Source organism: Pipra filicauda, unplaced genomic scaffold (genome assembly GCF_003945595.2).
Source record: "Pipra filicauda isolate LSUMZ 115617 unplaced genomic scaffold, ASM394559v2 scaffold80_size11013439_pilon, whole genome shotgun sequence".
NCBI lineage: Eukaryota > Metazoa > Chordata > Aves > Passeriformes > Pipridae > Pipra > Pipra filicauda.
The window spans coordinates 785,776-811,713 of record NW_024104987.1 but is presented as its reverse complement, the minus strand read 5'-3'; the positions used below and the strand labels follow the sequence as shown (position 1 = coordinate 811,713).

The following is a 25,938-nucleotide window of genomic DNA, read 5'->3' as shown; positions in this document are numbered from 1 at the left end:
TAGGAAATTAATACCCAAACACAAAACCCACTCAAGTAGGAAGTCACCACGTCCCAGCTCTGCACTGACCCACGTGGGATGTCAGAACCACACCTGGAACTGCACAGGTGTCACTGAAGTCCCCAAGGCAGATGGTGCCAGTCACCCCAGCAGGATCCCTGCTGGTTCTGTACCTGAACTTTGACTGGAAAAGCAAAATTAACCCACCAAGGCCAATAACAAAATTAAAGTTTGGGTTTAGTAACTGATGTCTGGTTTCCAGCCCCTGTGGAAGAGAAGGGATTACCTGCTCCATGCCAAAGTTTAGTGCTTCCCATCGCATTGCCCAGCCATCGTGCACCAGCTGGGCCACTGTAACTTCATAAAACTGTCTCAGCTGGAAGAGGAAGTTCCTCACGTTTTCAGGACTCCAGGTTTCAAGAATGCTGAAGATATTTTCTAACATAACATTGGCAGCTATTTTCTTCCCTTCCACCACTTCTTTGTTTTTATCAAAAAATGCATCCCAAATTTTTTTAAACCTAGAAGGCCTTGCACACACGATGTCATCATACTGGTGCCACTCTAGAACAGCAACACAACAGGAAAACAGTCATTGAAATCACATCACTCTTCCAGTTGCCCACAGAAGTCCCCCCACTGGCCCATTAAGCTTCCAGCTGCAGGCAGTGCCATCTAACAGGAATGCTGGTCCATGTGACATCACAAATCATCCCAAATCAGACCATGGATCACCCAGTGTGCAGGTCCAGGCTCACCTCCATTGTTGAGCCAGATGCTTTTTATCAATAAGCAGCGATTCACATATTTATCTACTGGAGGCTTGTAAATGAACTCGTACTGCCCATTGTCACAGGTCACCCAGTACTTGTAAGGAATGCATTTATCCAGGATCTCTTTCGTGAGGGTTACAGTGCCTTCAATGAGGTATCCATGCTCTCCAAGATTCCTAGGAAACAAAAAACACAGCAAAGGCAAGCATAGGACATGTCAGCTGATCTACAGACTTCCTTTTCCATGCACCACTCCATTTTTAATCACAATGGTGATTATTCCTTCACGAGAACAGTTTTATAACAGTTTTTTTATAACAGTTTACACTGTGAAACCCTCTGTAGCAACACCCACCCACGGACACAAAGCCCCAGCCTTGAGGCACCACACTGATCCTGTTCTCCAAAGCTCTCCTGTGCCTGTGTGCCTCGAGGTACTCACTTGGTGCAGGTCATCTCACAGATGTTGTCCTTCCAGTTTGCATAGGGAGAAACACCCTCAGCTCTGATGAACACTTTATGGGCCTCAGGGTTCAGTCCAAAGTTTTTGGATAATATTGCATGGAAATACACTGTAACACCCCTCTCACGGCTCACGAGGCTGCAAGAAAGGATCAGAAGGGAAAAAGAAAGAATTCTCTTTTTTTTCTTTTAATTGCACAAATCATTATAAACCACAAATCAGATCTGAGCCACCAGCTGACTGGCTGCAAGACTCATAATTTCTGGCAGCAGGTCGCTCAGATTGGTGTTAGAGCAGGCCTAGTGCAAAGCCCAGTGCAGAAAGGAAACACGGGCTCCTAAAGGCAGCAGGAAAGGCTCTGGCCCAGCAGAGCCACCTGGAATGGCTGAGCTTTCTCCCTCTTCCAGCTCACACACATTAAAAACCCTCTTCACACCATTAATCTAAAGAGTAATGTGTGTGAAGCACATGTGGCTCATAAGAGCAAGAAAGAAGAGGGTGATCTTGTTTTTATTCATCAGATGCTCGAGCAGGTTCAAGGACCACCTGTGCCACATTACCCACCTGTGCCACATCACCCACCTGTGCCACATCACCCACCTGTGCCACATCACCCACCTGTGCCACATCACCCACTGAACACTGGCTCTCTTGTGCACGAGCACTTCACCTCAGTTTTAAGGCAATTCTATCTCCACATATCCAAGGTACACCTAACCCCAGTACCTCAGTCCCCCACCTCAGTCTGGAGTCCTCCAGTCCTCCTCACAGCAACTCCTGTCACTGAAGAATGCTGGGGAGCAGCGGGGCTGTTCTCACCTTTCCTTAATCTTTTCCACACGTTTCTGGTTGCTTTGCTCCTTTTTGTTCTTGCAAGTGTCTGCTGCAGCTGCAGCACCAGCACCATCCTTTCTGGCAGCCTCAGCTCCCTTGGTGGGACTGCTCTTCTCACTCACTTGAGGTATCTCCTTACTTGTGCTCTTATTTTTCTGCTTTGTGTTTTCATTCTGCAGCAGAGACAGACAATGCCCAGTGAAACAGGAGACCCTGGAAGTGCAACACCTGCTCTGCCAGGTGGGGATACCCAGCACTCAGCACACCACCAGCTTCATCCTCTTGGAAACACTGACCCCTCACTGAAGGAAACTGCTGGTTAAGGAAAACAGTGCACAGTGGAAGAGGAATCCAACCCCAACACACTGCCAAGCAGTCAGGCCAGTGAGCCCCAGGTGCCAGAGGGTGGGGCACAAAGAAAGTGATGTGAGCCTGTGTGTGAGCAGAGCACAGACACCCACAAAGGACAAGGATCCCCTTTCCTGAGGAGATCCAAGAGCTCCCTGGAGAGGAGACACCTCCCAGCTCCCAGGGGCAACTGAGCGACCCCTCAGTGAGAGCAGGGCTGGCATTAACACCCAGGAGAGCAGGGCTGCAACGAGAACCCCCCCAGAGTGCTCCCCATGTCCCTGGGCTCGTGCTCCTCAGCTCCACTGACAGCACAGACGAGTCCCAGCTGGAAAGGGAAGCTTGGCCCAAGTCCATGGAATACTCACCGGAGAGTTCTCTCCCACCTTGCCAGTGTTCCCTTTCTGCCTGGGGTCCTGTTTGTTCTTCCCAGCCTGTGGGCTCTGGGCCACAGGAGAGGTCTTTGTGTCTGGTTTCCTCTTGGGCTCCTGGGCAGGAGGCAGCCCAGGGGCAGCACTTGCTCCCTGCCCTGCTGAGGCCACGTTCTTACTGCTGCCCTGGGACTGGGAACCTGCTCTGGTTTCTGGAAGCTGGCCAGGGGCACGACTGCCCTGTTCCACGTTAGCCCTGACGGTTTCTCCGTGCTCTGTGGTTCTTCCATCCCCCAGACTGTCCCTTGGGGCTGCAGAGCTGGGAGCTGGGGCAGCCTCGCTGGCAGTGCTGCTCTGCTTTGGTGGGGTCAGCACATCTGCTTCCAGGCTGGCAGGTTCCTTCCCCGGGTGAGCCAACGCCCCATCGCCTTCAGCTGTGCTTCCACTGGCATCAGCAAGTACATCAGCACCGGGTTTTGCTGCCTCACTGCCGGGGGGTTGGACTTCTTGTGGAAAAACACATGTATCAGGCAATTCTGTGGTTTGAGCTGGGGCTGTGCTTAGAGGTGGCAGAGAGTCCTGTTTCCCAGAGCTAGAAGGACATTTCTTTACTTTATTCCTCTTCTTTTTCTATTAAAAAAAAAAAAAAAAAAACAGAAACAAACACCACAATGTCTGTTTATTCATTGTCAAAGAGAGATTCTTTGTCCCTTCCTCCACTGCAGCAAGTGCCGACATCTTCCTGCAACGCTGGGTAAACAGAGAGTGACCAGGAAGAGGAGGGACAAGACCAGCTTGTGAAATGCTAATAACTCTCGGGAATTCTGCAGTTTTAATATTCAAGCCTTGCTCAGCAGGAGCACAGGGCAGTGCTGCAGTGAACTGTGTGCTGTTTCCCCAGCAGCACAGGCAGTGCTGGGGGAGCTGCAGGCCCAGCACAGCAACGTCAGCAAACACAGCACAGCTCCCTGGAGGAACCCAGGCAGCAGCTCCCCGGCGTGGCCACAGGGATCTGCAGGATGCAGCCCAGCCCCAGAGAGGAGAGCAACAAGTCACAGCTGCTCCTCAGCACCGACCAAGAGCCTCACCTTCCTCTGTGATGTCCCAGCAGAGTCACCAGCCCCACACTGAGCCGTGGGCTGTGAGCTGTCACTTGGAGCTGTCACATCCTCCAGCAGCGAGGATCCCTCTTCCCCCTCCTGTGTTTCAGCAGGGGGAGGAGCCCCACCTGCAGAGCATTCAGGTGTGGTGTCTGAGGGGTTGATCAGAGCCCTTGCATTATCCATCAGCAATTCTCCCTCTGCCTCATTTTTTTCAGTGGTGGAAGAAGGCCTGGCAGCACCTTCTCCCTTCACCTCTGATCCTGCATCAGGGACTGGAGAGAGCTGCACCTCTTTTCTCTCTGCAGTGGAGGCAAAGTTCATTGTTAAACTAGAGACTCACCCCCCAGTGGGGTCACAGAATGGGTTGGAAGGGACCTTAAAGCTCATCTTGTTCTACCCCCTGCCATGGGCAGGGACACCTTCCACTAGACCAAGTTACTCCAAGCCCATGGATGGGGGAGAAAATAAAAAAAAAGTAACACTCATGGGTTCAGTTTAGACAGACAGTTTAATAGGACAGAAAAGGAAAGGAAAACTATAATAATAACTAGAGAATATAGCAAGTGATGCACAGGGTGGTTGCTCACCACCCACTGACTGATGCCCAGACAGTCCCTGAGCAGTGGCTCTCACCCCCCCAGCCAAATCCCCCCAGTTTTTTCTTCAGCACCATGTCCTGTGGTCTGGAACATCCCTTTGGGCATTGGGGTCGCCTGTCCTGGCTGTGCCCCCTCCCAGCTTCTCGAGCCCCCCAGCCCCTTGCTGGCCAGGCGGTGTGAGAGGCTGAGAAGTCCTTGGCTTAGTGTAAGCACCACTCAGCAGCAGCAGAGCCAGCAGGCTGTTATCAGCAGGATTCTCATCCTGAACCCAAACACGACTCTGTAGCAGCTCCTTGGAAGAAAACTAACTCTGTCCCAGCCAAAGTCAGGACAGGAACACAGAGGAGCTGTTTTGTTGCTCCCTGTTCCACAGCTCCCACCAGCAGTGCCACCACTCCCCCTGCACTGCCTCCTGCCCCCACCCCAAGGCCCTGCCAGCAGCAGAATAATTAGGGAACCACAGCACTGAGGTCCTGCTCCAACCCTGCCCCTCCTCTGGACACGCTGCCTGTCCAGCACTCACAGACCCCCAGGACGAGCAGTGACAGGACACTGGCTCCTCTCAGCTGTCACAGCCTTCTGGGCTGGCTGTGTGACCACTCCCACACAGCTGAGTCCTTTCCAGGAAGGCAGGGGAAACTCCCTTTTTATCTTCATAATTTTATCTAGTCCTTAAAAAACCTGTGAAAATGCAGCTCAGGGTCAAGTCAGGCAGCAGAGCAGATCTCTGCCTTCTGCAGGGGTTCCACAGGCTCCTCTGCACAGCCTCTACCCCAGTTCTGAGTGCAAAAGCTTTGAATCTCAGCTGCTTTTGATGTCCTTCCTACAGCATTTCAGAGCTGGAGACCCCAGGTTTGTCACCCTGCCACGCTGGACTGCAGAGGGGTTTGCCAAGAACTGTCCTATCAGCACTGCACTCTTAAGATGCCAGTTCTTCCTATCAACAAACCAAAAGCCATTCTGGTGGTCCAGGACATTCTGCCTTAAACAAATAAAGGATTAGGAAATATTTTCCCCACCATAACAGTGCTGTGTACTTAATTCTGTCACTGTTCAGAAAGGCAGAATTAGTGTGTTCTAAACATAATAACAAGATGAAAGTAGGATACTCTGGTTCAGGAGGGACTCAACCAGTCTTTGTAACACAAAAACCAGTCCCAGTCACTGGCAAAACAGAAATTAGTTCAACATTGGAGACCTGTGTGTGGAGGCTGTGTGCAGGATATGTCAGCAGCTGACTCACTTCTCCGTCCCCTATCAGTCACTGCAAAGTGAGAAAAACTGTCTCTGGTCAGGAATGCAAGGGGAGTTCGGGATGAGAGTTTGGGATGAGAGCTGTGTAATGCCCTGGGCAGAGCAGAGCCCGGAGCCACACAGGCAGCAGGGATGAAAAGCACCGGGACACCGTCAGCCTCTGGTCACTGTGCAGCCCCAGCTCACCCCACACCTCCTACCTGGGTCCTGGTCCCCAGGGACGGCGCCGGGAGCCAGCCTGGCCCCACACTTGCTGCAAGAACCGGGCGGACCATCCCCAGAAGCGAAGTGACACACTTGGCACTGCATGTTCCTGGTCGCAGGCCCTGCGGGGACCTTGGGAGCCACGAGGGGAGAGAAGGGGACAGGGCAGAGAGAGAGATACCGACATTAAAGTGTGATAATGGAACTTTGTCACATCACCCTCAGCCTGGCTCCGTTTTATCATCTGGAAACAACCTGTGACACCGGAGAGCGTGGGGGGGGGTGGGAACCACAGACGCATTAAAAATAATTAAGTACAAACAGCAGCTCCCCCTGCGCTGAGGCCTCGTGCAACGAACGGACCTGGGTCACACCGCGCTCCCTGCCCTGCCCGGAGCCCTGCGCGGGGCTGCTCCCGCCGGGCTGGGCTCGGTCCGGTTCCCCTGGGCAGGGTGCTCCCGCCGGGCTGGGCTCGGTCCGGTTCCCCTGGGCAGGGTCGGGGGTCGGGCAGCAGGAACCGTCTCCCCCTGGGCTGGGCTCGGTCGGGTCCCCGCGGGCAGCGTCGGGAGCCGGGTCCCTCCGGGCAGGGTCGGGCAGCCGGAGCCGTGTCCCCCGGGGTGGGCAGGGTCGGGGGTCCCGGTCGGAGGTTCCAGGCTGGGCAGGGTCGGGGGTCCCGGTCGCGGTCCCAGCCCGAGCTCCCCCCGGCCCCGCCCAGGGCGGAGCTGCCTCCTGGGCGGGGCCCGTATGCAAACGAGGCGCGCACGCAGCCCGCGGATAGGCGGCTCTCCCGCCTCCTCCCGGGTTATATGCAAATGAGCCCGCGGATGGGCCAATGGCGCGGCGAGGCGCCCCGCGGTATGCAAATGAGGTCCGTTATGTACCGCGGGAGGCGGGGCCGCCCTCGCTCCCGGAGGCACCGGCGGGGGCGGGGCCGGTGGTACGGGGGGGGGCAGGGCGGGGAGGGGAGGGGGCGTCCCGGGGAACGGGGCCCAGAGAGCAGGACGGGAGTGTCCGGGGACGGCGGGGCGCACCGGGGGATCGGGGCGCATCGGGGGGGACTCCGGGGGCATCGGGGCGCACCGGGGGGACTCCGGGGGCACCGGGGGATCGGGGCACAGCAGGGGGGCTCCGGGCGCACCGGGAGGCTGCAGCGCAGCCCGAAGACCGCAGCGCAGCCCGGAGACCGCAGCGCCGCCCTCCCCGGACCCCCAAGTCCCCCGATCCCGAACCCCCAAGTCCCCCGACCCCGCGCCGCCCGCACCGGAGCCCCCCGCAAGCCCAGGCCTGGTGCCCACCCCGTCCCGTCCCGTCACCCGCCGGCACCGGCAGCGCAACTCACCGAGGGGCCGGGGACCGGGCACCGGCACCTGCAGCGCCCGCTCGGCCGCCCCGGGCCGCCGCCTCCCGCCTGGCGAAGTTTCGTTTCTCCGCCGAGCCGCCAAGTTTCGTTTCTGGCACGTCACGGTCCCCGCCCGGCCCCGGGCGACCCGGCCAATCCCTTCTCCGGCCACCTCCCGCGGGCGGCTCCCGACGGGGTCCCGCCCCGTCCCGTCCCCCCATCCCGCCGGGGGCCTGGGGGGTCGCGGTGCCCGAGCGTGGCGGGGCCGCCGGGTACCCACTGGCACCCCACGGGAACCCACCCGGCACCTCCTGAGCACCGGCAAAGAGCTGCTGCCGGCGGGAGGGAGCGGGTGCTGCTCGCCGGGGCCGTCGGGGCAGCCCCGGGGGGACGGGCCTGGAGCTCAGCCCCTTCTCTGCGTTTCCCGCAGCCCCCAAATCCCCGGCGGAGCCCCACTTTTCCTGCTTTGGGCTGATGGGGTACGGATACACCAACCCCCCACTCCTGCACTCCGCAGGCGGCTGGACCAGGGCTGGGGGCCATCGGGGCAAGTGTGTTGCAGGAAAGCAGATCATGGATCCGACAATCAAAAGTCAAAAGTGGATCCAACAGTAAAAAGTGGGGATGCAGCTCTTGCCGCATCCCGGATACAACGAGGACCAAGCTGAAGACGGGCTCCCAGCACACCTGATCTCCACTAGCGTTCACACGGGTTTGAGCACACACGCTATTCCCACACAATCGGCCCTTTTGACCCCCACACTCCTATTTTCCCGCTCCCAGCATCACCGGAGTGCAGCAGGGAACTCACCACCCAGCGCTGCTCCGCTGCAGGAATGAACACCCCACGGCAGGACCTGCCGGCCCTGGCAGCCGTGTGGCTCCTCAGCTCCTCTGCTGCTCTTGCAAAACCCGCAACACGCCCCTGGCAGGAGGAACTGCGCCGGAGTGTGCCCTCGGGCTCGGATCATCCGGGCAGCCGAGTTTGGTTTCAGTTTCTTTTCCTTGGAGTGCTCAGCAGCGCCCGGAAGGGAATTTCCCCATCCCACACAAAAGAAAAAGCTTTCCCCCAGAAACACAGAGATCACGCTGACTCATTAGCAATTCCTGATTTATTACACCCTCCCTGCTGGGTGCCAGCGGAGGGCTGCTCAGGAAAATTCAACTCCCGACCGTGCCCAGCCCCACCGGGCTGCTGTAACAGGCTGCACCCCAGGGGGACAGCCCAGCCCTGCCCCACGGCAGCGCTTGGCACAACACCCACAAAGAGGGATCAGTGAGGAGCACAGTCCCGGATGTTTTGCTGAGCTGTCACATGCCCTCGGGCTGGAGGGCAGCGCCAGCAGCCCTGAAACTCTCTGAGGAGAGCACGCCGTCGGTGTGCCCCAGAACACGAAAAATGTCCAGAATTAAAAGAGTGGATTAAAAAAAGACAGCAGCTCTGTGAAGGAGGGACAGCTTTGCACTGATCACCGGGACAGGGAATGGTTTTGTCCCACTGATGCCTTCCAGGGAGTGCCTGCCCTCGGCCTGTGGAGGAGGCGAGGTGCCAGAGCCCCATGGGGCTGGGGCCTGGTATGGGACCAGCAGACCCCTGGTCCCAGTGCTCACCTCAGCCTGTGTGGGGTTGGGCTGGTGCTGCTCTGCCCTCCCTGGTGTGGGACATGGGGACAGTCCATCCCCAGCTGCCCAGGAGCTGGGCAGGGGCAGGTGGCTCCCGCAGAGGGTGTTGATGTCACTGGAGTGTCACAGGACATTCAACCCCAGCACAAACGGTGACTCCTCGACTCACTGGATGAGCCCCGAGCTCTCGGTGGTGCTGGTGAAGGGGTCGGTCCTGCTGTCCCACGGCTCTGCTCCTCTGCACCGCTCTGGGCCAGGAAGGGGAGAAGCAAGTTAAGGCCAGACTTTTGTCCTGCTTTTGGCTGGGACAGAATTAGTTTTCTTCCAAGGAGCTGCTACAGAGTCGTGTTTGGGTTCAGGATGAGAATCCTGCTGATAACAGCCTGCTGGCTCTGCTGCTGCTGAGTGGTGCTTACACTAAGCCAAGGACTTCTCAGCCTCTCACACCGCCTGGCCAGCAAGGGGCTGGGGGGCTCGAGAAGCTGGGAGGGGGCACAGCCAGGACAGGCGACCCCAATGCCCAAAGGGATGTTCCAGACCACAGGACATGGTGCTGAAGAAAAAACTGGGGGGATTTGGCTGGGGGGGTGAGAGCCACTGCTCAGGGACTGTCTGGGCATCAGTCAGTGGGTGGTGAGCAACCACCCTGTGCATCGCTTGCTTGCTATATTCTCTAGTTATCATTATAATTTTCCTTTTCTGTCCTATTAAACTGTCTTTATCTCAACCCACAAGTTTAACCTCTTTTCTGATTGTCTCCCCATCTCTCTGTGGGAGGAGCGAAGGGCTGTGTGGTATTGAGCTGCTGTTGGGTTAAACCACGACAGCTCACGTGAATCCCCGAGGCTGAGGTGACCAGCTCACCTTCCCAGCAGCCAGGTCCCTGCAGCCCCCCCACTGCTGCTCTGGGGCTCGACAAAGGTCAGACCCCCAGGTTCATCCTCCAGAGCCCCACTCACCAGCACCCTGAGAGAGCACCAGGGGCAGCCCAGAGCCTCACCTGCCTCCTCCCGGCTGGGGAAATGCTGGAATCCTTCTAAGTCGGCGGACAGGAGGACTTGGAGAACAGGGTCCTGAGGGCAGAGAAACTTGGGCTGGGGGAGCACTGGCCACTTCCTGCCCCTCCAGAGCTAAGCCCCCAGCCAGCCCAGAGCAGAGGATCCAGCCCTTCCCACCACCCGCATCCTGCAGCCTCCACCTCTGTGGAAGGTGCTGAGATGATAAAGGTGCTACCAGAGGAGAGGCCAGCACAGACCATGGGGGAAGGCAGCCGGGCTGAGCCCATCGACAGGGACCCTCCCCAGGCTGTAGGGGAGAGGCAGCAAGGTCTGGGATGGGGTAGCAGAGCCTGGGATGGGGTGGCCAAGGTCCCACACACCTTCAGGCCACAGAAGGCCAGTGAGAGGCCGTGCTTGTGCAGCTCCTGCAGCAGCTCTGCCAGCCCCACCACCACTGTGTAATCAATGCTGCTGATGTGGCAACAGTCCAGGATGACGGAGCGTGGTGGAGATGCTGCTGGAAGAGCATAAGGTCACGTCCCTGATGAGTCCAGAAATGGCCAGCCCAGGGGTCACAGCCCTCAGAGCCAGGACCAGGGCTGGCAGGGGTGGGACCATACCTGCCAGAGCACGGCGGCACACAGTGTCCCGGAGGCACTCGATGGCTGGGAAGTGCAGGCTGCTCCCCGGCTGCACGAGGAGCACGTCCCCCTCCGACACCTGCACAGACCCCGGTGCAGGGGGACAAGTCACTGGGAACTCAAGGCTGTGACCTTCCCGGGGGGGACAACTGCCCGTGTCACTCACTGTCCTCCTGGACGGAGGGGGACATGCAGGAGCCCCCATCCCTCAGGGAAAGCCCCTCCTGCCCACACCCAGAGTCAGCAGGACAGGGAGAGCAATGCCTCCCCATCCTGCTCTCCAGTCCTGGGAGATTCCCTTCCTTGTGCTCTTTTAGAGAGGTCCCTGTGCTGCGCCCATGGCAGGCTGGTGACACGGGAGAGGGCATGAACAGGACGGAAGCATCCTGCACCCCAACACCTCACTGCCCTCATGAACCCCCTCCCAGATCCCTGGCGATCACTGTGGCCTTGCCACACCCAAGGGGAGGTGTGAAGCCCACCTTTATTGGGGGCCTGGCAATGGAGTAGAGCAGGAGAATCCCTGAGACCAGCACCCCGGCCACAATTCCATACTGGACCTCCCAGAAGCAGAGCAGGAATGTCACGCAGAGGGGCACAAGGTCCAGCCCTGCAAGAGAGACAGCCCAAGCTCAGCTTTGGTTTGTCCCGGTGCCACAGGGCCCTCAGTGACAGTGCCTGCTCTGCAGGCAGAGCTGGGCTGCACCAGGGGATCAGCCTCCCCCAGCTCGTGCCCTCACTCTTAACCCGCCAGAGCGTCCTGAAGATCCCCACGTCGAACATGGGCAGCACGGCCGAGATGATGACGGCGGCCAGGGCCGCCTTGGGGATGTAGTAGAAGAGTGAGGTGAGGTAGGCCAGCGAGAGCAGGACCAGGGCACCTGCAGGATGGGGGGAGCCCCTGAGCCATGGGGTCCCTGATGCCCAGGGCTCCCAGGCAGGGGAGCCTGCAGAGCAGCCCACAGCAGGGTCAGGGCCCTACCTGTGACGAGCCCTCCCGCGGGGGTGCAGACCCCTGACTGCGCGTTCACCGCCGTCCTGAAAGGCAAAGCAACACGTCCTAGGCTGTGAGGGGGCCAGGGGGGTCAGGGGCTGCCCCCACCCACTGCCCAGACCCCCCACCCAGGAAAATCACTGACCCTGCCGGACCCCACCAGGGAGAAACACGAGCAAGAAACACGAGTGGCTCCCAGGCCACAGCGGGACTGCAGAGCACTGAGACGGGAGAGAAGGTGGCCATGGGACACACACACAGCCTGGCCACCAAGGTGGGCTGCTGGGACCAGGACATAAGCTCAGAGACCCACTGGGGTCTGCACAGTCTTCCACCCAAGATCTTGCAGAGCCCCCTCACCCCACAGGCCCAAGTGAGTGTCCTGTGGGCTGGGGCCTGTCCCCCCTCCTGCTACCCACCGGCCGAAGCTGCCCGTGATGGGATACGACGAGACGAAGGAGCCCAGGATGTTGGCAACACCTGAGGAGGGGAAGGAGAGGGGCTGGGGAGGCACCGCCAGAGCCATGAGCTGGGTTTGTGTCCCCATCAGCACCTCCTCCAACCCCAGTACCAGAGGCTGGATCAGAGCCTATCCCGCTGTGCAAGTGTGACTCAGATTGCTCTGGAAATTCCTGTGGGAACAGCTTTGGTGGGGGCAGCATGCAAGGTAAGAAAGGGAAATCTTCAGGGAGAGATAGGACTGCTGAGATGGGATCTGGTGTAGCTCAGGAGCTCTGGGATACACAGTAGCGCTGAAGCCAGACCCCCACCCCTGAACTGCTCCAAAGCAGTGTCTTACCCAGAGCCAGCAGCTCCTGGTTGGGGTCAATCCTGTAACCATTCTGCGAGGCTGAAAGGAGATACCGGCATTGGCCCGAGACTGCCACAGGCACAACCCACCACACACACGGAGTGGGGCCAGCACTGACTGGGACAGTGTGGGCCCTATCCTGGCACCCCTCAGGCACAGGAGCACCCTGAGACAACACCCACCTCCTGGGCCAATTTCAGCTGTGCTCCCTGCGGGACCCCTCCTGCCAGCCCACACGATGGAACGGGCTCGGCACAGGCAGATCCGTACCCCTCAGTGCCCTCGTGAGAAGAGCACCTTCCCCAGCACCCCGAGCCCCTGTGGGACCCCCCACGAGCGCAGGGCAGGACCCTGGTGCAGCCGTACCAAAAGCCTTGGCAATGGCGATGGTTTCCAGCAGGCCCATGAGCGGGACCACGGCCAGCCCGACCCCCATGTCCTGGGAGGGAAGGGTACGGTGAGGGAGGGCCGGGAGTGGCCTCATCCCGCTGTGCAGGGAGCCAGCACACGCAGGAGGGAGCAGAGCAGCCCAAGGGGAGCTTGGCCTCCACCAGCCACCCCAGCACTCACCTCCACCATGGTCGGGAAGGGGACGGTGCCGTTGGGCGCTGCCAGGGAGAAGCGCGGCGGCCGGAAGGCAGGGAGGCCCCGGGGGATGCTGCCGGTGAGCGTGAGGGGCTGGGAGCCCATCACCTGGAAGGAGTAAGCAACCAGGCCAGCAAACAGGACGACGAGGGCGTTGCGTGCTGCAGAGGAGAGAGCAACCCTGGAAACCTGCCCAGAGCCCAGGGCAGCAGGAGGGATGGCTGGAGATGGGTATCTGAGCTGCCAAGGACTTCCAAGCCTTAGGAAGGGGCATGCACAGTGGCAGGACCACCCTTAGGACTTTGTCCTCCCCGACTCATTTCCCATGTCTCGGCTCCTGCCAACCTGGGCTTTACCAGTTTTGGGTTGTCTCTTCCTTGTCTCGAAGTGACAAGCCCCCGGGAGGGATGGCTGGGGGAGGGGACGGGGCAGGGGATGGCTGGCACACCTGTGGCAGAGATCCAGACGATCCAGCAGCTGATCCTGGCAGCCAGCGGCTCTGCAGAGGCAGCTTGGGGCAGGTGGCTCTTCATGGCCCGGAGCGCTGCCAGCGCGGCCAGGCAGGCCAGCCCCAGCACAGCGTCCCCAGCCCTGCAACAGCCACATCAGAGCCAGCCCAAACACGCTCTGGGGCACAGGAAGAGCCCCCCCAAAGCCCCACCAGAGGGGGGGTGTGTCACAGTGCTGGGCAGGGACCGAGAAATCAGTCCAAGGTGTGACCAAAGAGATGAGGAGCGAAGTGGCAGAGCCTGAGACCCCACAGCTGCAGGGGAGGGAGTGGGGAAGGTGCCGACCTGGTCTCCCCGATCCTCCGCAGCGTCTCATACACCTGCAGGAAAAACTGCCGTGGGATCCCCTGCAGCCCCAGGATGTTCTGTGCAGGAAGACAAAGCCTGGTGACAGCCTGGTGACAGCCCAGCTCAACCCCAGCTGCCGGGTGCCTCAGCCCCTGGAGCCGCGCCGTCCCCCACGACCGCAGCCATTGGCCAACAGCGGCCTGCCAGCTGCTGGCAGAGGCTCTGATTTGGGGTAACCACAAAGGAAGTGTGGCAGCCCCAGCAGAGCCGCACGGCCTCAGGTCCCTGAGAGGCCAGTGAGGAGCTGAGGGGCTGCAAAAATCCCCCTGCAGCTCCCATCACTGCAAAGCCACCGTGCCAGAGATCACCCAGCACCCCCTGCCAGTGACCAAATCAAATGTCCTGGTTTTACTGCTGTCCTGGATGTCACCAGCTGGTCACAGGCAAAGGGTGTGTTTGGCTTGGTCTGCTCAGAGCAGAGCTCTCAGGGACCCAGCAGAACTGCTGGCAGGGGGTCTCATGACCCCTTTGGGGCTCCTTCCTCTGGTACCAAGCACATCACCCAGCCTGGTGCTAAATATCCCAGTTCCACAGCACTAGGAGACAGCTGGTGAGGCATCCAGGGCAGAGTAGATCCTACCTTGATCTGGTTGAAGCTAATGGTGATGGAAGCAGCCGATGTGAACCCTTTAATGACAGGGCAGGAAATGAAATCCAGAAGGAATCCTGTGTGGGATGGGCAGCACTGAGCACACTGCTGGCCCTGGTAGGCACCCAAACCGGGTGTTTGTGTGCACACAGAGCTGTCACAAGCATTAGCGGGATGACCCCAGCGTCCTGGAAAGCTGAGAGGAGGGGGGAACAACTACAGGATGTACAGCAACATCCTAAAAATACAATGGTGCATGGCAAGAGCATCTCACCGAGGTGCAGGAGCCCCATGGCCAGCTGGATGCAGCCAGAGAGGAAGGCGAGCAGGACGGCATAGACAGGCTCGTGGAATGCGTACGAGGAGACGAGCAGGGACATGATGGCCGTGGGACCCAGCGTCACGTCCTTGGCAGTGCCCAGGAAGAAGTAGACGAAGCAGCCCATGAAGGAGGAATAGAGGCCATACTGCAGGGGGGCAGAAGGGGCACTGGCACAACGCTGGGAGCTGGGAGAGGCCAGAAACCTCCCCGGCGAGGAGGGCTGGGCTGATCTCGGGTCACTCCAGGGCACTTGGCACACACAGGGCGTCAGGAGCTTCCTACCCGGAAAACGGGCGACTGCACAGGGTCGGCCCTTGGTCGCCCAGCCCAGCCCAGCCCAGCCCTGCCCGCCACGCTGCAGGCGGCTCGGGGAGCGGGGGGTCCCCGCGCCCCCAGTCAGAGGCAGCTCAGGGAGAGAGCGTTCCAGGCCACCCTGGCCACGGGCAGCTCAGGGAGCGGGGGCTCCCCGGCTCCCAGCGCCGGCCCCGGCACCCACCTGCAGCGGCAGCCCGGCCAGCTCGGCGTAGGCCAGCGCCTGCGGCACGGCCGTGAGCCCCACGGCCAGCCCGGCCAGCAGGTCCAGCGGCAGCCAGGCCCGGCAGTACCGCGGGAGCCAGCGCAGCACCGGCAGCGCCGGGCAGCGGGACCCCGGCATGGCGGGGACGGCCCGGCCCGGCGGGGACAGCTCGGCACGGGCACCCGCGGCCGCAGCTCCGCTCCCGCGGGGCCGGGGCGGGACCCCCGCGGGGCCGGGGCGGGCCGGGGCCGGCCGTGCCAGCCCGCTCCACCCGCCGGGACCGTGGCTCCGCCCGGGCCGGATCTGAGCGGCCGGGGCCGCCTCATGTGACCGGGGTGAGGAGGAGCCGCCTCGCCCCGGTGCCGGTGTCGGTGCCGGTGTCGGTGCCGGTGCCATGCGGCTCTGGGCGCTGGCGCTGCTGCTCGGAGCGCTCCGGAGCGGCGCGGCCCCGGCCCCGGCCCGCAACGTGCTGCTGCTCCTGGGTGAGTGCGGCCGCCGGCCCGGCCGAGCCCCGGAGCCGGTTCCGGGTCCGCGCCCGTCGCCCCCAGCCCGGGAACCCCCTGCCTGGGCCGCCCCGCGGGTCCCGCTGCATCCCCTCCGCTGGGACGGTCCCAGCAGCACCGGCCCCAGCCCGGGTCACCCGCAGCCCGGGGATGCTGTCGGTGTCATTCGCGTCCCCCGGGCTTTGCCCCCGCGCCTGGTCAGGGACGCGCCCCGGGCTCACCCCGCACTCCTCCCGCCGCAGCCGATGATGGGGGCTTCGAGAGCGGCGCCTACAACAACTCGGCTATCCAGACGCCCAACCTGGACGCGCTGGCCCGGCGTGGCGTGGTCTTCCAGAACGCCTTCACCTCCGTCAGCAGCTGCTCCCCGAGCCGGGCCAGCATCCTGACCGGCTTACCACAGGTAGGGGCACCGCCAGCCCCCGGCATTCCTGTGGCACAGTCCCAGGACGGGGCGACCCCACTGTCTGCTGGCCCACCCTCTTCCCAGCCCCCAGGACCTGCTTCCCCCGCTCACACACTGGGAGCACGGCTGGATGTGTTTTGGGGCCGGGCTGGCAGCCCTTGTCCAACCGTGCTGTGTCCCCTCACCTGCAGCACCAGAACGGGATGTACGGGCTGCACCAGGACGTGCACCACTTCAACTCCTTCGATGGCGTGCGGAGCCTGCCCCACCTGCTCAGCCAAGGAGGTGTCCGGACAGGTAGGGAGCCAAAGGCAAGGGACAGGGGAAGGGAAACCCCCCCTTGGTGCACCAAACCCCAGTGAGCAAGAGAGCAAGGTGGCTAAACTGCCACCTTGAGCCAGGGAACACCCCCTGGACCCATGCCTGTCCCCCAGGGAGGAGACAGTGGTAGCCATGTCCCCCCATCCCCCTGCTGCTCCTGGCACACCACTTGTCTCTGTTCGTGCAGGGATAATTGGGAAGAAGCATGTTGGGCCAGAGGCTGTGTACCCCTTCGACTTTGCCTACACAGAGGAGAACAGTTCTGTCCTGCAGGTTGGGAGAAATATCACCCGGATCAAAGCGCTCGTCCGGCGGTTCCTGCAGAGCCAGGACGAGAGGTGAGATGGCCTCCACATCCCAGTTGGTCTGGGTCACCCCATATCCAGAAGCCCAGACTAGGTGGGAGTCCTCCTGCCAGCCCCAGCTCATCCCAGCAGAGGGTCTCAGGGGGTGTGGGCAGCCCTTTGCTCCACCACCTCCACCCTTTCCATCCCTAGGCCTTTCTTCCTCTACGTCGCCTTCCATGACCCCCATCGCTGCGGGCACTCCCAGCCCCAGTACGGGGCCTTTTGTGAGAAATTTGGCAACGGAGAGAGTGGGATGGGCTGGATCCCTGACTGGAAGCCACAGATTTACCACCCAGAGCAAGTGCAGGTGGGAACCTGTGGGTCTGCACGGGGCTGTGTGGGGCCCTGCGGGGGCTGCATGCTCCTCTGATGGAGCCAGGGCTGGCCCCCACCTCGTCACTGCCAGCAGCATTACAGGCAAGAGCTGGTGAGGGCCACCATGGTGGACCTGTGACCTCTGTCCCCATGGTGGCCATGTGCCACTCTGCCCTTCTCCGTTTAGGTCCCCCCCTTTGTTCCTGACACGCCGGCTGCCCGGGCCGACCTGGCTGCCCAGTACACAACCATCGGGCGCATGGACCAAGGTAGGAGCCGCAGGGCCAGGCTGGCACTGGTGAGTGCTGCAGACCCTCCTGCCCCCCTCAGCTCTGCCCCTCCGTCCGCAGGGATCGGGCTGGTCCTGGAGGAGCTGCAGCGTGCCGGCTTCCACAACAGCACCCTGGTGATCTACACCTCCGACAACGGCATCCCCTTCCCCAGCGGCAGGACCAACCTCTACCGCTCGGGCACCGCCGAGCCGCTGCTCCTCTCGTCCCCTGAGCACCCCCAGCGCTGGGGGCAGGTCAGCCAGGCCTTCGCCACCCTCCTGGGTAAGAGCCTGTGCCTGCAGAGCTGGGCCCGGGGGCTGTGGGCTGCTCCCCACACCAAAACCCAGGGTCTTGTCCCAGGGGCAGCCCTTGCATGGGAGAGGAGTGAGGACAGAACAGGGTCCTCTGTGGGACAGCATCCCAGGGCTCAGCTCTGCAGCTCCTCCCAGGAGCAGCCACAGCCCATGCAGCTGCAGACCCAAGAGACGTCTCTGCCTCTCTCCGGGTTGTTTCCTCCCACGGTGCCAGTCCCTCCTCTCACGCTTCTCTTCCCCTCCAGATCTGACGCCGACCATTTTGGACTGGTTCTCCATCCCCTACCCCTCTTACAGCATCTTTGGCACAAAGCAGGTGCAGCTCACTGGAAAGTCTCTCCTGCCAGCACTGGAGTCAGAGCAGTCCTGGGCCACCGCCTTCAGCAGCCAGAGCCACCACGAGGTGACCATGTACTACCCCATGCGAGCCATCCAGCACCGGCAGTTCCGCCTCATCCACAACCTCAACTACAAGATGCCCTTTCCCATCGACCAGGACTTTTACGTCTCGCCCACTTTCCAAGACCTGCTCAACCGCACCAGGGCCGGGCAGCCAACCCACTGGAACAAGACCCTGCACCAGTACTACTACCGGGACCGCTGGGAGCTCTTTGACTGCAGCCGCGACCCCACCGAGAGCCAGAACCTGGCCCCCGACCCCCGCTACGCCGACGTCCTCCAGCTGCTCCGTGTGCAGCTCCTCAAGTGGCAGTGGGACACGGGGGACCCCTGGGTGTGCGCCCCCGACGCCGTCCTGGAGGAGAAGCTGAGCCCCCCGTGCCGGCCACTGCACAACGAGCTGTGAGCGTCACCTCTGCCGCCGTCCCCACTGCTCTGCGACGGTCCCGTGCTCCCGTCAGGCACGAGGGGGTGGAGCGGGATCACGGACGGACCAGTCCCTAATCCCTGGGTGACACCACGAGGCTCTGCTCTCTGTATCACCCACACCACCTGGCCCCAGAGTACTCAGGGACCCTGGTGCCTTTCCTCTCAGCCAGAGGAGCCGTAGGGCCAAGCTGCCCCTCCGTAAAGCTTCTGGAGGACAGGGCTCCATTTCTCCCTGGAGCTGAGCACGTCCCTGCAACAGCCCCCGGCTTGGAGCCAGCAGGACAACAGGACAAGGGGCTCTGTGGTGCAGCCAGGGGGCCCCCAATGCTCTGGGAAATGGGGTGAAGCCTGTAAGGGGCACAGGCAGCCCTGCTGGAGACCCCCAGGCAGGGAGGGAACCAGGGTGTCCCAACCAGGGGCACAGGGCTGAGCCACAGTTCAGGACCAGCAGGGGCAGAGGGGACACGGGCACGGCCTGGGGCTGCTCCCAGCAAACAGCAGCTTTATTCATAGCACTTGCTCCTTCCCCTTCTGCACATCCCCCTCCCCAAAACCACAGCCAGGAGACTCCCCACAGGCCCCCCCCAGGTTACCAGTCCCCCACAGAAACAGGTTTGCTGTCTCACAAGGCACTTGGGTCTTTTTTTCCCTGATTTGAGGATGATGAGGTTTTCCCTGTCCCCGGGGGTTGTGCAAGTCCCCCCCTCCCCGTGCCAGTCCAGTGCACACACCTCCATCGCCTCATGGCAGCCAAAGTCCAGGAGCTGCGTGGTTGGGAAGAGCAGTGGCAGCTCCGTGTTGTCAAGGGATGGGATGGATTCAGCCCCAGAGCCAGGGGGAGCAGCGTGGCCTCTCCCTGTGACCGGTGGTGGCTCAGGACCAAGAGATCACAAACTGCTCCCACATCGGCAGCGACACAGGGACTCTCAGCACCTGAGGGGCAGAGGGAAGGGTTGGCAGCAGGCAGAGCCAGCTGGGAGGGAGCCTGGGAGGTGTCAGAGCCGAGGGAGGTGTCCTGTCCCCATACAGAGCCACAGCCTGGCATGGTCCCGATCCCACAGAGCCCCTGAGAAGGGCATCCATGGCAGGCAGCCCCAGGAGCAGAGCTGTGCTGCTGCTCCTCTCAGAGCTCCAGCCCCATCATCACACAGCCTTTCCTTCCTCCATCTCCCCATCCTCACTCCTGTCGTGGTCTAATCCTGCCCAGCCCCAGAGCAGTGACCCAGCCTGTGCTGACAGAGCTGGTGCTGTGCCATCGCTGGGGCCAGACCTCGCCAGCCCCTCAGCTGTGTCCTGTCCCTTCCCAGCCACCACCCCCTCCCGGGGGGGACGAGCACTCACCTGGGTGTCACTGCGGTAGGAGAAGTCACTCACAATGGCACCGTTGGCCAGGACTTGCCGGGGAGGGCTGGAGACCCCCAGCACGGTCACAGCCTCCAGCAGGACCCCGTCGAGGTGGGGGCTCCCCCGCAGCAGCTGGCTGAGCACAGCACCCTGGGGGACAGCAGGGATGTCACCCTGTGCTCCTGGGCCACAGCCACCCCACGGGCACACAGGGCTGCCCTGGTGCCCTGCTCCTCGTGCTGCCCCTCTGCCAGGCACTGAGCCCAGGGGGCCAGAGAGTATCCACAGTGCAAGGAGAGCAGCCTCTTCCCCTCCTAGGGGGCATCCTGAGGGGATGCTGACCCCTCCACCCCACCAGCTGCTCAGTCTGGCACTGTTGGCACCACACAGCTCTGCACCAGGGCACAGTGCTGCCTGTGACCACATGTGCCCCAGGGCCAGCAGGACCCCCCTGCCCAGATGCCCCCTCACTCACGTGCGTGGCCAGGAAGAGGATCTCGGTGTAGTCCCCCCTCTCAAAGGTCTCCCAGCTCTCCCCATCATCCCAGAACAGGTCTCCCCTGGCGAAGCCGTCCGGGGTCAGTGCCACGACCAGGGCCATGCCCCTCCTGCGGGACTGGGCAGTGCTGAAGGCGGGTTCCTGGGGCGTGGGAGAGGGCACAGCTCAGGGCACTGCTGGAGCCATGTCCCCCGGACAGTGCAGCCACGGCTCCCTCAGCACTGTCTGCTCTGTGGTGATGGCACTGCCACCACCCTAGGCTGGCCAGGCAGGTCACCACGGAGCAGAGGGACTCACCTGCAGGGGCAGGATGTGCCCTGCACGGACATGGACATTGATGGTGTCCAGGGGTGCTGGCAGGAGGATCCACTGCCCTTTGCTGTGGATGGTGGAGTCCTACGTGGTGACAGAGAGGGAAGAGCAGGCACAGGGTGCTGTGTGGCCAAGGGGGCCAGCACTGCGGCCCTTAGATGGCCATGAGTGAAGGCAGGCGAGGTACAGGACCCACACACAGCCCCAAGGGGCCTGTACCAGCAATGGGATGCAGGAATGCACACGGGGTCCCACAGCAAAGCCCCCCCCAGTCCCACAACACAGCAGGGAGTACCCACCCCTGCCAGGCTGTACCACGTCCCCGCCGGGAAGTAGCCGCTGACTTTGGTCTGTCCTGCCTCCAGCACGGGGGTGACGAGCAGCCCCCCGCCCCACAGGAGCTGGCGGTCCACAGCCCAGGTGTTGGGGTCTGTGGGGAACCTGGAGGAGGGAAGGGCAGCACCAGGGAGACCCTGCACCCACCTCCCCCTGAGCCTGGCGGGACGGCGCCCACCGGCCCCGGCTGGGCCAGCACTCACTCGAGGAAGAGGGGCCGTGCCACCGTCTCCCCGGCGGTGTGAGCCCGGTGGAAGAGGGTGTAGAGGAAGGGCAGGAGGGAGTAGCGGAGGCGCAGGGCGTTCCTCATGGCAGCCTGGGCGGCCGGGCTGAAGGCGTACGGCTCCTGTGGCTGCAGGGGAGAGACCCGAGGGGGACGCTGAGACCACACAGGGAGGAAGGGCGGGTGCGTTTCTGGGGTGCGGGACGGACTCTCCCAGCCCAGGCCCAGCACGGAGGGCACGTGGCACTGCAGCTGCACCAACCACCTTCCCATGCGTGCTCGCTCATCCCAGAGCCCCCCTGCCCGGCAGGGCGAGGGCTCCCAGGCTCACCCGAGTGCCGTGGTCGTTGTGGTTCCTCATGAAGGGGTAGAAGGCGCCCAGCTGTGTCCAGCGCACGCACAGCTCCTCGGACGTGTCGCCCGCGAAGCCGCAGATGTCGGCACCCACCAGCGGCACCCCGAACAGGTTGAAGAGCAGCACCTCTGTGGAGGGGGCACAGCGGGCACTGAGGCGCCGGGGGGACAGAGCCTGTGGAGAAGCCCCCGGCTGCAGGGGCAGCACAGGAGGGAAGCAGGGCTGGATGTGCCCCAAGTGCCCCACAGCCTACCTGGTATGGAGTAGTAGAGCTGCTCCCAGTTGCTGCCGACGTCCCCTGTCCAGTGCCCAGCGTAGCGCCCGTGCCCAGCGAACGTGGAGCGCGAGATGACGAAGGGACGCTTGCCCCGGACCCTCAGCAGTGCACTGAGGGCAGAGCAGGGTCTGCTCAGCACCGCCCAGACAGGGAAGGGGCTCAGCAGCTCCCACGGCACACTGTGTTTGTTACACACCAAACCCTCCCTCCCCGCTCAGTGCCTTCCCTGTGCCCACACTGCCCACGCTGGGGCTCTCTGCCGGCTCTGGCATCCCCTGGGATGTGCAGGAGCCCAGCAGGAGCCCCAGGCTTACTTGTGGGAGGCGATGGCCTCGGTGAGCCCGTACAGGCTGTGCAGGTTGTAGTGGGAGGACAGGAACTGCTGGCTGGAGGCACAGATGGTCCCGGCCCGCAGGCGCCCCCCGAACACGCCTGTACCAGGCGGGCGGGGGCAAGGGCGAGGTCAGAGCCCACCCAGCTGGGACCGGAGCATCCTCCGGGATCCTCCCGGCGTCCCCACAGCCCTGGGAAGGGCTGGAACCCACTCCCATACCTGGCACGTAGGGGGGCTGTTCCAGGTTGTTTTGGGGGCAGCCATCCTGGGAGCCCTCCACGAAGTTCGACGGCTCATTCATGTCCTGGGGAGGGAAAGGACGGGATGCCCTCCCTGCCACACTGGGGCCCAGTGGAGGTGCAGGGAGGGAGCCAGGGAGCTGTAGCCAGCAGCTCTGCCAGGGCCACTCACAAGCCACATGCCATCAAAGGGCACTTGGTCGTGGAAGTCCTTCACCATGTCATGCCACCACTCGTGAGTCTCCGGATTGGTGAAGTCCGGGAAGACGGTTGGGCCTGGCCAGACCTGCGGGAGGGAGGCAGCAATGGGCAGAGCCCTCCACCCCACATACCACCCTGCCTTCCATCACAGCCACCCCCTGAGCATTTCCCTCTGGCCCTTGGGGTCCTGCTCCCATGGCCCTGCTCGACCCCCCTCCCGCAGGGCTCGGGCTGCTCCCACACACACCTTCCCGACCAGGGGCTGTCCCGTGGCATTTCGGATGAACACCCCTCTCTTCAGTCCCTCGTCGTAGGGCTTGTAGGTGCCAGGGGGTCCCGAGCTGCTGATCCCAGCATCCTGGCAGGGCACAGAGCCGGGGCTTTACCAGCAAGGGCAGGGAACGGCCAGCCCTGCCTTCCTCAGAGGAAGCTCCATCACTGCCCTTGGGGCAGCTGCAGCCCCAGTGCCAGCCCACCCGTGTGGGTGTCACTCACCACAATCATGATGTACCTCAGCCCGCAGCGGTGGAAGTCCTGCACCATCTCTGGGTAGTCCTTAAAGCTTTTCTTGTTGAAGGTGAAATCCCTCTTGGCATCTGCGTAGTCCAGGTCATTCCACTGCACATCCTGTGAATGGTGACACGGGTGGAGTAGGGACTCCTGCACAGTGCCACGGGACCCCCGCTCACAGGGGCTCCCATCAACCCCCCCCCCGTGGCCGCTGTTGGACAGAGGCTCCGGGGACTAGCCCAGACCTACCAGGGGGAAGCGGGCTGCTGTCATGTTGGCCACGACCTGCCGGGTGATGTCGGTGGAGGAGTAGCCCCAGCGGCAGAGGTGGAATCCCAGGCCCCAGTACGGGGGCATGAAGGGGAACCCTGGAAGCCGGAGGGTGGGTGCTGGCAGGGATGGCCCAGCATCACGCTGCCCCACAGCCCCACTCTGCCACGCCAGCTCTGCCACACTGCTCACAGCACCCACACCCCCGCTCGTGGCTCGCCCGTACCGACGACGTCCAGGTACTGCCGCACCACACTCTTGGGGTCGGGGCCCAGGAAGATGTAGAAGTCCAGGATCCCGCCCGTCGTGCGCCAGGTCAGGGCCGGGCTGGGCTGCAGGAGCACGTCTGGGGAAGCACAAGTGCCAGAGGAAGAAGCAGCTGAGGACAGGGACGGGGCTGAGCCCTCGCCCCGGCACCTCCACGGGACTCACCCATCGCGTTGCTGTTCAGCAGAAAGACCCCGTGGGCTGAACCGTCGTCCTCCATCACCAGGTAGAAAGGGTGGGAGCCATAGAGGTTGACCTGGGGCTGGAGCAAACCACCTGGTGTGGTGCCAGCGAGGCTCTGCCAGAGACCCCAGCACCCACCCACCCCTTGCCTCCAGCCAAGAGCACCATCACGGCTTCGGGTGCAAACCCAGGGCCTGTGGTCCCAAACACTGCTGAGTCAGAGCAAGAGCCCAGGAGTGCCGGGAAGAACAGCTCCTGAGCAGCACAGAGCCCCAGGGGACAAAGGCTGGCCTGGGGACAAGGGTCCCATGGGCTTGCCTGGGGCTGAGGCCAGGTCCCAGAGCTGAACCAGCACAGGCACCTCTCCACAGCCCCAGACTAGATGTGAGAGGCCGTGGGGCCACCTTCACAAGGCCAGATGAGCATCTCCCCTCCCCTCAGCCCCGCTCCATACTGCAGGCGCCATGTCCCGGTTCCAGAGGGTGACCCTGGTCCATGTTGTGTTGAGGATCAGCGGTGTCAGGTGCTCCCCCAGCCCAGAAATGAAATGGGAGGGCAGGGAGGTGGAGATCTGCAGGAACTGGTCTGCGAAGAAGAGGGGGGCGACGGTGGTGTTCAGCCTGCGGAGAAAGGGAGGCTCTGGCAAACAGCCGGGAGGAGGGAGACACACCGAGCTGCGGGCCCTCAGCACCGGGGAGGGACGCGGACGCTCATCACCACGTGAAACAAAACCAAGTTTCAGCTGAGCTCCGGGATTCCTGGTTCCCTTCTCAGCCACCGAACTGCAGAGGGCGTCAAAGCAAAGCCCGCACAGCCACCGACTGCCGCCCCACTCCTGTCACCAGTGTCCCCTGCCACATCCCTGCTCCCAGCCCGTGCCCTGCGGGGCCGCCTGGGGTTCCCCTTCCAGACTGAATCCCTCGGGAAGGCGAGGGGGGCAGGACGGGCACTCACAGGACTCTCCCGCCGCGCTGCCGGCACACGACGAGCCCGAAGGGGTCCTGGTTGACCTGCAGCCCGTAGAGCGTGGAGGGGGCTGCGCCGCCCGCCCGCGGCGTGTCCAGCGGCACCTCATAGCGCTGCCGGGCCGGGTCCCGCAGCTGCGGGGACAGAGCGGGGACAGGGGGGGCTCAGCGCGGGGACAGCGCGGGGACAGAGCGGGGACAGAACGGGCTCAGCGCGGGGACACAGCGGGGACAGCGCGGGGACACAGCGGGCTCAGCGCGGGGACAGAGCGGGGACAGAGCGGGCTCAGCGCGGGGACACAGCGGGGACAGCGCGGGGACAGAGCGGGGACACAGCGGGGACAGCGCGGGGACAGAGCGGGGACAGAGCGGGCTCAGCGCGGGGACAGAGCGGGGACAGCGCGGGGACACAGCGGGCTCAGCGCGGGCCGGCCGCGGAGGGCCCGGGCGGGGTCCGGGGCGCACCGTGAAGCGCAGGCGGGTCGGGGTCTCCAGCGCCAGGTCCAGCCGCAGCTCGTCCACCGCCGCCGGCAGGAATGCGGCGGCCACGCGGCGCAGGCGGGCGGTGAAGCCGCCGGCCGTGGCCGTCAGGTTCTCGGCGCGGTAGCTGCGGTACCCGCGGGGGAAGAAGCACCAGGGCGGGCCGGGGCCGGGCCCGGGGCTGTAGCAGCAGCCCCGCGCCTCGCAGCCCTCCCGCGACAGCAGCCGCTCGGGGCCGCAGTCGAAGCGGCCGCCCGGGGACACCTCGCAGGCGGCGGGCGCGGGGCCGGCCCGGGCCGCGGCGGGGACGAGCAGCGCCAGCAGCGCGGCCGCGACCCCCGCGCACATCGAGGCGGGACCGGCGAGAGCCGCGCGGGGACGGGACAGGGATGGGGACGGGACAGGGATGGGGACGGGGACAGGCACCGGCACCGGGCGGGCACTGCCCACCCCCGCCCCGCGGCGCTGCCGGGGTTGGGCCGTAGCCCGGCGGAGAGCGAGGCCCGCGGCCCCCGCGGAAAGGCGGGGACAGCCCGGCCCCCGCCCCGGGGCGGGGCAGGGAGGCGGGACCCGGCAACGGCCTGGGGCAGCGAAAGTGAAACGTAAACAGAA

At 63.0% G+C, this 25,938-nt stretch overlaps 4 protein-coding genes across 6 annotated transcripts in view; 1 reads left to right on the top strand and 3 right to left on the bottom strand.

Annotated features, from left to right (window-relative positions):
* The window catches only part of RNF213 (ring finger protein 213), a 47,238-nt gene extending 40,853 nt beyond the window's left edge, over positions 1-6,385 (bottom strand). Inside the window, exons 1-8 of the mRNA XM_027725367.2 lie at positions 6,313-6,385; positions 5,946-6,081; positions 3,878-4,191; positions 2,787-3,419; positions 2,056-2,243; positions 1,216-1,374; positions 759-949; positions 287-564 (exon numbers count right to left, since the gene is read on the bottom strand). Of these exons, the coding sequence (XP_027581168.2) occupies positions 287-564; positions 759-949; positions 1,216-1,374; positions 2,056-2,243; positions 2,787-3,419; positions 3,878-4,191; positions 5,946-6,054 (1,872 nt within the window). The 5' untranslated portion in view covers positions 6,055-6,081; positions 6,313-6,385. The remainder of the gene's footprint in view (positions 1-286; positions 565-758; positions 950-1,215; positions 1,375-2,055; positions 2,244-2,786; positions 3,420-3,877; positions 4,192-5,945; positions 6,082-6,312) is intronic.
* Positions 6,386-8,382: 1,997 nt separating this feature from the next.
* On the bottom strand, positions 8,383-15,469 carry SLC26A11 (solute carrier family 26 member 11). Of its 3 annotated transcripts, XR_005566842.1 has the most exons (17): positions 15,205-15,469; positions 14,661-14,853; positions 14,378-14,463; positions 13,735-13,814; positions 13,389-13,531; positions 12,926-13,101; positions 12,722-12,794; positions 12,344-12,394; positions 11,964-12,024; positions 11,533-11,588; positions 11,291-11,431; positions 11,033-11,160; positions 10,530-10,629; positions 10,290-10,426; positions 9,912-9,984; positions 8,900-9,159; positions 8,383-8,818 (listed from the first exon to the last, which is right to left on the bottom strand). XR_005566842.1 is itself a non-coding variant. In XM_027725392.2 (16 exons), exons 1-16 carry the CDS (start codon positions 15,361-15,363, stop codon positions 9,077-9,079), a joined length of 1,740 nt encoding a protein of 579 aa, XP_027581193.1. In that variant the 5' UTR covers positions 15,364-15,469; the 3' UTR covers positions 8,383-9,076. The 3 variants fall into 3 exon arrangements, 2 of the variants coding, with proteins under 2 accessions (XP_027581193.1, XP_027581194.1); XM_027725392.2 differs by having other exon boundaries at positions 8,383-9,159; XM_027725393.2 differs by having other exon boundaries at positions 8,383-9,159; positions 10,290-10,423; positions 15,205-15,468.
* Positions 15,470-15,576: 107 nt separating this feature from the next.
* SGSH (N-sulfoglucosamine sulfohydrolase) lies at positions 15,577-18,962 on the top strand. The gene is made up of 8 exons (XM_027725309.2): positions 15,577-15,707; positions 15,971-16,131; positions 16,326-16,431; positions 16,643-16,793; positions 16,953-17,109; positions 17,305-17,386; positions 17,468-17,671; positions 17,949-18,962. The coding sequence occupies exons 1-8, from the start codon at positions 15,620-15,622 to the stop codon at positions 18,506-18,508; spliced, it is 1,509 nt and encodes a 502-aa protein (XP_027581110.1). The 5' UTR covers positions 15,577-15,619; the 3' UTR covers positions 18,509-18,962.
* Positions 18,963-19,024: 62 nt separating this feature from the next.
* GAA (alpha glucosidase) lies at positions 19,025-25,751 on the bottom strand. The gene is made up of 19 exons (XM_027725304.2): positions 25,312-25,751; positions 24,836-24,981; positions 24,336-24,501; positions 23,864-23,960; positions 23,658-23,777; positions 23,411-23,529; positions 23,147-23,278; positions 22,899-23,009; positions 22,623-22,736; positions 22,431-22,515; positions 22,192-22,309; positions 21,854-21,987; positions 21,577-21,728; positions 21,226-21,374; positions 20,986-21,127; positions 20,672-20,770; positions 20,351-20,515; positions 19,873-20,025; positions 19,025-19,464 (listed from the first exon to the last, which is right to left on the bottom strand). The coding sequence occupies exons 1-19, from the start codon at positions 25,672-25,674 to the stop codon at positions 19,405-19,407; spliced, it is 2,625 nt and encodes an 874-aa protein (XP_027581105.1). The 5' UTR covers positions 25,675-25,751; the 3' UTR covers positions 19,025-19,404.
* Between the last annotated feature and the right edge of the window lie 187 nt (positions 25,752-25,938).

Bases quoted from the DNA above. Each gene is read 5' to 3' on its own strand.
- SGSH (XM_027725309.2), top strand. From the start codon at position 15,620: ATGCGGCTCTGGGCGCTGGCGCTGCTGCTCGGAGCGCTCCGGAGCGGC. The intron at 16,432-16,642 runs GTAGGGAGCCAA...CTGTTCGTGCAG, and splicing joins CCAAGGAGGTGTCCGGACAG to GGATAATTGGGAAGAAGCAT. The intron at 17,387-17,467 runs GTAGGAGCCGCA...CTCCGTCCGCAG, and splicing joins CATCGGGCGCATGGACCAAG to GGATCGGGCTGGTCCTGGAG.
- SLC26A11 (XM_027725392.2), bottom strand. From the start codon at position 15,363: ATGCCGGGGTCCCGCTGCCCGGCGCTGCCGGTGCTGCGCTGGCTCCCG. The intron at 14,464-14,660 runs GTGAGATGCTCT...CATCCCACACAG, and splicing joins CATGGGGCTCCTGCACCTCG to GATTCCTTCTGGATTTCATT. The intron at 12,395-12,721 runs GTACGGCTGCAC...ATCTCCTTTCAG, and splicing joins CGCCATTGCCAAGGCTTTTG to CCTCGCAGAATGGTTACAGG.
- GAA (XM_027725304.2), bottom strand. From the start codon at position 25,674: ATGTGCGCGGGGGTCGCGGCCGCGCTGCTGGCGCTGCTCGTCCCCGCC. The intron at 23,961-24,335 runs GTATGGAGCGGG...GGTTTGCTCCAG, and splicing joins ACCGGGACATGGCGCCTGCA to CCCCAGGTCAACCTCTATGG. The intron at 20,771-20,985 runs GTGGGTACTCCC...GTCACCACGTAG, and splicing joins CGTGGTACAGCCTGGCAGGG to GACTCCACCATCCACAGCAA.